At 44.9% G+C, this 9,155-nt stretch overlaps 1 protein-coding gene across 2 annotated transcripts in view; it reads right to left on the bottom strand.

Annotated features, from left to right (window-relative positions):
• Window positions 1–3,522: 3,522 nt before the first annotated feature.
• Window positions 3,523–9,155, bottom strand: part of LOC105999836 (H-2 class II histocompatibility antigen, E-S beta chain-like) — a 16,987-nt gene continuing 11,354 nt past the window's right edge. Inside the window, exons 2-5 of one of the 2 annotated variants that reach the window (XM_013034964.1) lie at window positions 6,738–7,019; window positions 5,663–5,773; window positions 4,307–4,330; window positions 3,523–3,658 (exon numbers count right to left, since the gene is read on the bottom strand). In XM_013034964.1, the coding sequence (XP_012890418.1) occupies window positions 3,645–3,658; window positions 4,307–4,330; window positions 5,663–5,773; window positions 6,738–7,019 (431 nt within the window). In that variant the 3' untranslated portion in view covers window positions 3,523–3,644. The remainder of the gene's footprint in view (window positions 3,659–4,306; window positions 4,331–5,662; window positions 5,774–6,737; window positions 7,020–9,155) is intronic. The other variant, XM_013034965.1, reaches the window with a different exon arrangement.

The following is a 9,155-nucleotide window of genomic DNA, read 5'->3' as shown; positions in this document are numbered from 1 at the left end:
TAACTGTAACCCTTCTATACATCATCTTTCTAATAACAATCTAAAATGTTTTTTAAATAAGACCTAAAGAAACATTAACAGACTCCATGCCTCTCCGGACCTTCTCTCTGAAAGTGCTAATGTGTTACTATTTTGGATTACCAAAATGGAGTTGCATAAAATACATCTTCTACAACTTGAATTCTTTCTTGTGGCTTCCACAGAGATTATGCAGAAGAAAAATCACAGTATGACAATCAAAATGAAGCCAGGCACCAGTGGCTCACACCTGTTATCCTAGCTACTCAGGAAGCTGAGATCTGAGGATCGTGGTGCAAAGCCAGCCCAGGCAGGAAAAATCTGTGAGACTCTTATCTCCAATACACCACTCAGAAAACCAGAAGTGACCCTGTGGCTCAAGTTGTAGAGCACTTACCGTGAGCTGAAGAACTCAGGGACAGTGCCCAGGCCCAGTGTTCTAGTCCCATGACTGACCAAAAAAAATATCATAATGGATTTGAAATGTGCAGTGTACTGTCCTAAGTTTTCTTAATATGTCTTAACTATTTCAAGGCACCCAGGAACAGATCATTGATTCTCCATTACTATAGACCCATTCTAAGTATTAAGGGTTTCTACCTCAGCTGCAGGATGCTTTCCAGCTGAACAAGCAGGAGCTCTATCCCTGCCCTCCATCAGAGCTCCTGCCCCACAGGGACACAGACTTCATACACATTGGAGCTACAGAGGAAAGAGAAGATGCTGGAAGACTTCTCTTGGCATGATCTCACATGTGACAGAGACAGCATCATCACAGATTCTGTGGAGCATGGAACACAGAATCTGTAGGAGAGACAGACCTTTCTAACTCCCATTGAAAGCACGGCATGAACCAGGGTAGGGCAATATGGGGAAATATTTGAACATCACTGCTTCTAAGTCCTGTCAGGCCTTCAGGGAAAGGAATGTCATGTAACATTGGACAGGTGTCACCGGAGGAGACGTGGAAACACATAGTCTCCATGGAGACATCATATGCAGAGCTCACAGAAAGGGAAAACGTGGAGGTTCTCTTTGGTTTGGGAAGTTGCTGTATGGAGATTATTTGGGAGACATAGGATAACCATAGGTAGCCACCTGACAAAAAGCATCCCACGTTTTAAAGGATGCTGCCTGGAAACAGTGGCCCGTTACCACCTTCCTCCCACAATGCCACCTGGTTGAGCTCATGTGTGCAGTGAGGTTGAGCGTTCCTGGCCACACCGGGGGAGGACTCCACACCGTCAGTGCTGTTCCAGCTAACATGCGTGCTCCAGCAGGGAGGCAAGACACAGGCACATCGCGCTGGAAAATGGGAGACGACGAGCAGATGATTTTCATCCAGGGAGTGCTATGAACCTTCTCCATCCACACCAGAAATAATCAGACTCAAGGTATTCATTGGTTTCGTGCTGGATTGAGTGATCTCAATGTGGAAAAAACAAATCTGCATGTGAGCAGTGGATGCCATCATCAGTTGCTGGGCAGAGTTTCTCTATGAAGGTCTTCTGAAACTCAGAACTTCCATTATTGAAAAGGATTGTTTCAATTTTTTATCTCTGAAGTCTGATCTAGTTACAAGTAGAACTCTTGGCTTGAACCAGTATGGAGATTCATCTCTGTGCTCACCAATGTGAGGCATTCATATGTTCCATTCGCATGTAACTTGAGGAAAGAACTATTTGGAGAACTCTGTGTGTGGAGGTGTTGAGGAAGGAAAGAAATGGAGAGAAAATGACTCCAATCAGGACGTTTAATCTTACCTTGACTTGGTTTTGTAGAAGGGAGTTATCAGTTAACTTCTCAGAGTAGAATTTTATTTTATTTATATAGTTTATTATTATTAATGCATTTTATTCATGCTTATTTTTATCTTTACTTTTTGAATTATTATCTTTAAATAGTTGTACAAAAGAGTTATTTCTTATTTTTTTACGGGAGATTCTATGCAACATGTCACTTAGTCTGTATAATGCATCTTGACCTATGTCTCCCCTTTCATTGTTTTACCCCATCTCTCCCAATCCTATCTACTCCCTCAATTTATATGAACCTATTTTTTCATATGTACACTGGAGATTATGAGGGCATTCACTCACTTTCCTCTTCTTAATATTTAGGGATAATGCTGATAAACCAAAGGAAGTCCAGAGGTACCATTTAACAGACTAAGAGGCTTCCAGGTTTATCTGCTGCTTTCACTGCTGTCAGTGGCCCCTGAATACATATCGATAGACACTGGGCTGATGGGAGGCCATCCACATGGCATGAAGGTCTGAAGAGAATCTGTGCACTTACCTTAGCAACAAGGAAAGACCACCCTCCATACAAACTGCACAGGGACTCAGCAACCATATAGGGTACTCAGAATCAGCCTGAGACACATCTCCCCCTTAAATTTATTGTAAGAAGGTTTCAATCCCTTTATCCTGCTTTCAGTTTTCATTCTCTCATTCCATTGAAGATAGATATATCCCTTCCTTATCCCATTTTGCCTGATCTATCATAAGGAATTAGCTGGTATGTGCTTGATTCCACCGTGTCTACCTGAGTGCCACCATTACACTGAACAGAAAAGACACCAGCTAAAAACAGAAGCACAAACTTAACCCTTAAAATAACTCTGCATATATTTTTTACTTTTTTAATTTAATGGAAGATATACCACTAATGACCATTAACTATACAAAGTAGAAATCAAAATTTAGAATAACAAGGGGCTGGGAAGGTGGCTCAGTGGTAGAATGCTTGCCTTGTATGCATGAGGCCATGGGTTCCATTCCTCAGCACCACATAAGCAAACAGAAAAAAAAAGCCGGAAGTGGCACTGTGGCTCAAGTGGTAGAGCGCTAGCCTTGAGCTGAAGAGCTGAGGGACAGCGCCCAGGCCCAGAGTTCAAGCACCATGACCAGACCAAAAAAAATTTTTTTTAAAAATTTAGAATAACAAATGTGTTATTTGTATCATGTAGATCACTCATGTTAAAATAAAGGACAGGATCTGCCATACAAAAAAACTATACTTTTTTTTTGCTTCTGAATTGAACTGCACAAAAGTGATTATCATATAGAGATCCATGGTTTAAGAAGTAGTAAAAATGATTGGATAGATATTGTAATAAAGTAGAAATTAAAAACATATCAAATCAGAATCTGTTTCTGGTTCAGAATAACTTTGATATGTCTGAATTTCTTTCTTCTCATAATATCAGAAAATAAAAGTAACACCACATTTTTTTTTCTTTTGGGACAAACAAGAAACTGTAGGAAAAACCAGTGGGAAAATTTTTTTTAGCTCCATGTTTATTTGAGGGAAACATAAAATGAAGTATTGTGACACAGGCCTGATTGGATTGAATGGGGGTAGGGAGGGTGGCAGAAGGTTTGAATGCAAAAGGGCCAAGAGAGAGTGCAGAGCAGATCTTGCAGTCTGCACTGGGCTTCCAGCTCAGGGACAGGGACTGGGGGAGCCATCAGGGAGGACAGGATTTATTGGGCACTGAGCAGGGATGAAGCCAAGTCCGGAGATAGCATTACTTCTCTCTGAAGAATTGGAGCCAAGCTGGAGTGATGTCATGAGGAGAGGTAGGAGCAGAGGTCCTGCCTTCCCAGCTGTCCACCTTCACTTCAGCTCAGGAGTCCTGCAGGAGGCAGAGGACAGTAAGTGTGCAGACCTAACTCAGAAAATGGCTTCTTTCCCACCATAAGTGCTTCTCATTATAGCATGTGGGAAGGAGGAGGGAAGACTTTCTACCGACACTCAGCCAATGGTATTTTACAGCGTAGTTGGGTTTTTTCTTTCACTGTTGGTTTGCTTGCGCCACTTGTGAATCTTGAACACAGGGCACTGTCCCTTGGCTTTTTCTGCTCAACTCGGCAATTCTAAGGCTTGTGCCACAGCTCCACGTCTGGCATCTTGCTAGTTAATTGGACTTAAGAATCACATGGGCTTTCCTGCTCTGACCAGGTTTGAATCAGGATCCTCAGTTCTCAGCCTCCTGAGTAGCTGGGATTATAGGCATGAGCTACCATCGCTGGCTCTAGCACAGTTTATATTAAACTCAGAGTGGAGATGGGTTGCAGTTCAGTGTACAGCACTTGTGTAACATGCACATGTAGAGCATGGAACAGGCCCTCAGGAGCAATGTCAGAAGCACAAGAGCACAAAGGAAACAAATATTAAAGAGAACAAGATTTAGTTCACACTTCTGCTTCATCAAAACTTTGATTCCAGATTTATGCCAGTATTTCTGCCTTGTGTCATTTGTTGTAGGATTAGAGAATGTTACCTGCTGGTTGAAGTCCAGAGTGCCCTGCAATGGAGACAAAAGGACAGACACTGAACTCTCCAGAAGCCATTCCACCTGCAAACACAGCCTCCAGGACTCAATCTGCCCCCTGAGACTTCTCTAACACCACTGAGGCAGAAGAGATGGGGGACTGGCATAGAAGAGACAGGGAAAGTTTCTTCTTTTTAATAAATAGAAAAAGGGCCAGACTCAGAAGTTCTAACCAGGAAGCACCTCAAAAAGCAGTGAAACTTCCATCCACTCAAATGTTAAAGCTAGGAGACCTGAAAGGGGCTGCCAAAGCCTTCTCTGTTTAAATGGTTTTATAAAAAAGTAGCGAGGAAATAGTTCTGCAAATGCACATAAACAAGATGAGAGGCTTGTCTGGAGCAGAGCAAGTCCTAAAGCTCACCTAGGATTGTTCCCCTGTTTCAGGTAAGACCAGGGGCATCTCTCTATGTTAGAATAATAAGCAACATACATATGAGCCACTGAGAACCTCTGCTTGCGTGGAGGCTGCCAGATGACATGACCACACCTATTCTCTCAGCTCCCAATAAGGAAGACAGCAGGGAACTGCTGCCATTTTGAACCTTTAAGTCCCACTTCCTGCATATGAGGAGCTGGAAATGTTTTCCTAGCTTTCTGACTCTCTATTTTAACCTTGTTCTACTAAAATTAATCCGTGATAAACACTTTCAGCTCATGAGTCTCTCTCCTTTTCAGGAGACACCATGGCATGCTTTCAAGGAAGCTTAGGGACACCCTCATGCGTTCTCTGGTGAGAGTTGCAGAATTTCTTTATCATTTCAGGTCATGTGAGAACAGGAAACTTCCCACAGGTCCTTTGCTGTCCTCAGAACTAATCTCAGTGATACAACTTTTTTTTTCTTAAAAAAAATCTGTGGAGTGTGATTCTCAGCCACTAGAAGGTCTAAGGACCCAGGGTCAGCTTGCCATTAAGTCCCCACCTGTATCCCTACCTGTTTACAAAAATCTGTTAAGTTTGTATTTCCCCAGTGCTGTTTGCTTCCCCCATGACATACAAACTCCTACCCCAGTTGCAACAATCTCATTACTCCTCCTTCTTGGAATATGACTCTCCCCCCAATTCCTGTAGCTCATGTAACACCTTCTCAACACCTTCTTCTTGCTACTGATTCTGCCCCCTGAATTCCCATGGTCCATGTAATGTGACCCATGTGAATGTCCTCTAAGTTTAGTTTAAATTCCACCCAACCTGGGCACTGCTGCTCCCTCCATTCCTGCTTGGAGGGCCCAGCAGGTCTGTCACCCAGGAAATCCTTGAGCCCATACTGGTGGCTCACCTCTCCTTTCTGACAGAAGGTTCCTTACCTTTTGAGTTCCTGTGGTAGATGAACAGCCCTGCACCCAGGAAGAGCAGCCCCAGCACAAAGCCCCCAACGCCACTCATCATCTTGCCCTGCGCAGATCCAGATTGGGGCTCTGAAAGGAGACGCCAGGATTAGTTACGTGTGTACAAAATCAGACATTCTCTCGTGAGACAATGAGACTCAGACTCCTGAGCAGATAGAAGCCTGCCCCAGATGAATGAGATTTAGCCATTCCTGGAAACAGGAGAATTAAAAGTCACCCTGAGCCAGGTGCCAGTAGCTCATGCCCATAATCCTAGACACTCAGGAGGCTGAGATCTGAGGATGGTGGTTAGAAGTTAACCTGGGCAGAAGAATGTCTGTGAAGCTTTATCTGCTATTGAGCACCCAAAAGCCAGAAGTGGAGCTGTGGTTCAATGGTATAGTGAGTTTGAAGGAGTGGAGTGCTAGCCTTCAGAAAAGAAGATAAGGGAAAGCACCAAGGCCCTAAGTTCAAGCGCCTGGTACTGGCATGATCACACACACATGCTCATCAACCTTAGTGACTGAAAGGTTCATACACTGGCTTCATGTAATTGTCACAAGGCTGAAGTGCAACCAGGTCTCAGAAAAGTGTGGAACTCAGTCATGTTACGGAGCTGGTAAAGGATGACAGAGCTAATGGCAGACAGAGCTGAGACTGGACGAACCTCATGTCAGGAAGGACCCTGCATTGCTACTCTTCTCAGATCACAGTGAACAACCCAGACAGTAGCACCCACACATAAGCTCAGCCCTAGGCTGAGGCTGGGTCAGGACTGAGGAGGTAACTAGGACCTGTGGTGTCACAGGGCTTTCAGAACAGTGACTTGATTGACACACTCATATCCCCATGGCTCATGGGTGTTTCTAGAAACATCTCAGCCTCCCTGCCTCCAGTGACATATGCTGAGGGGGAGAGCATGGAATGGGTGAGAATCCAGTGTGGGGAGAGAATGCTGAAGCTGTGCTGTAGGGAGAGGAGCCCTGCCCTCCGCAGGCAGCCAGGTCTGCATCTGGCCTGAGGACTTTATACAGTCACCAACATGCTCACTCACTCCACTCCACGGTGACAGGACCGTCCAGGCTGGGGTGCTCCACGTGGCAGGTGTAGACGTCCCCCTGTTGGGGGGTCATCTCCAGCATCACCATGATCTGGAAGGTCCAGTCTCCATTGAAGACCGGGCCTGTAGACACCACCCCAGCCTTCTCCTCGTGGCCATTGCGGAACCATCTGACTTCAATGTTGCCTGGGTAGAATCCATGCACATTGCACACCAGGAGGTTGTGGTGCTGCAGGGGTTCAGTCTTTGTGGGGTACACGGTCACCATAGGTTTAACTGGGGAAGAAAAGGCAGAATAAGTCAGAAAGCAGCAGAATCCTCCTTGGTTTGCTGCCTTCCTGTGTTTGTCCAACATTCCCAGGTTCCAGTCCCAGCTGGTGATACAAGTTCTACCTGGAAGCAGCATGGAAAAGCAGGCTACAGGACTTGCAGATGGTAGGCTGAATGGATAAAACTTGCCTGACAATGAAATGGAGGCACAAAAGAATGAGGGATAAGAAAACAACCAATGAAGAAATAAAGATGGGGCTCTTCATCTTTGGCTCCATGACCTTACAGCAACCAGAAAGGAGAGTCATAACCATGTGTCTGTCTCAACGGCTCCAATTCTCTGGATTTAAGCCAAGGCCAGGCTGTGTGAGAAGGAAGGTGGTTGGATGGGCTTATGCTCTGTCTTCCTGTGGCATGTCCATGACACAGGCTCTCTTTCTCTCTTTCTCTTTTCTCTACTAATAATTCTTCCCCTCACCTTCACCATGTGCACACCGTGCCTGTCTTCTCTGGCCCAGCATAAGTACTGAGGTCCCCTTAGCTGCCCTGAATTTCTGTTAACATATTTGTTCTAGTGGTCAGGTAGGCAGAGATTAAATATGTCTTTTTCTGGTTTGGATTCACTGAAAATTTCAAAATAATCAGCTGAAAGGAATGGAGGAAATCCCCTTTTTCAATCAGTGGTGGGTGCTGTGCCACTGGCCTATTATCCCAGCTAGGAGACTGGGTGCAATGGCGTGAGCCTGTCATCCCCGTGAAAGGAGGAGACTCCTGCAGAAGTGAGGTGAGATGGAGACATAAGGAGCCCAACGATAATGTTGTTTCAAATAACTGTCATGAGCAGAGTCGGACATTAACACCAGAGAAGGAAAAAGCAGTTTAACTTCCCCACCACTATACCTTCTGTTAGGTGCTGAGTTCAAGAGTGGAGACCTGGGACATGCTATCTGAATCTGCCCTTCCTATGAAGGTGCAAAACCCTGCCAGCTCCCTCAGTGGGTAGATGTGGACAGTGGGAGGCAAATCTGGGAAAAAGAGGCCCTGCCTAAAGCTCAACCAATTCCCCTAGGCTTCAATAGGCTCCAAACGTCTCCATATTTTAGAACACGAGCAGCACTCGTCTTGGCCAGACTGAACCATGGTGTAATGCTCAGGAGTTGAGGAGCTCCACAACCACGTGCAACCCACCAGGAAGAATAAAGGCCACTGCCGTCTTGATTCTTGACCACCCTTTCCTACGTGGGAACCACGAATTATGGATCTCTCATTTTCCATTTCTCTTTCCTTGCCCTTCTTTTTTCAAAAAAAATTTTTTGTTGAGATTAAGTGATTATATAAATTTCACAATATTGTGGAATAGTGATACTTTGGTAAAGTAACAAACACATTTTAACCTTTGTTTTGTTTTGTTTTGTCGGTCATGGGGCTTGAACTCTGAGCCTGGCACTATCCCTAGCTCTTCAGCTCAAGGCTTCTGCTCTACCACTTGAGCCACAGTGCCACTTATGGTTTTCTCATGGTTTATTGGAGATAAGAGTCTCACAGACTTCTTCCCAGGCTGGCTTTGAACCATGATCCTCAGATCTCAGCCTCCTGAGTAGCTAGCATTACAGGCGTGAACCACTGGCACCAATCCACAGTTTAACCTTCACAAGGCACCTTGTCATTATCATGGTCCATAACACTTGTGAACTCTACACATTTTGACGATACAACTATTTCTCCCAAATCAGGAGACATGTATATTTCTTTCCTTTGCTTAGTATGAGCCATTCCCTCTTTCTCATTCCCCCCTCCCTTCGCTGCCCTTGAGTTGCTTAGTTCACTTTCATCCATGTCCAGCGCAGCTGATGGCCTCTGCTCTATGTTATCCCTGTTTCCCTCTGAGTCTGTGCCTCCTCCTGGCTTCCCTCAGGTGTGCACATGTGTATGCCATATGTGGGGCCAAGAACATGGAGTCACCTAAAAACAATGCCACAAAATAAGAAGAGCTCCTTTGTTGCTTGAGTATGTTTACTTTGCCATTTCTTGTCTCGTTTTGAATTTAACATCCACGTATCAGGGAGACCATGTGCCTTTGTCTCTCTGAGCTGGGCTTACCTCACTCATCATGATTTGTTCTAGTTCCATCCATTTCCCTGC

This window comes from Dipodomys ordii, unplaced genomic scaffold (genome assembly GCF_000151885.1).
Source record: "Dipodomys ordii isolate 6190 unplaced genomic scaffold, Dord_2.0 Scaffold202, whole genome shotgun sequence".
Classification (NCBI taxonomy): Eukaryota; Metazoa; Chordata; class Mammalia; order Rodentia; family Heteromyidae; genus Dipodomys; species Dipodomys ordii.
Note: the sequence above shows the minus strand (reverse complement) of the source record. Positions and strands in the feature narration are given on the sequence as shown.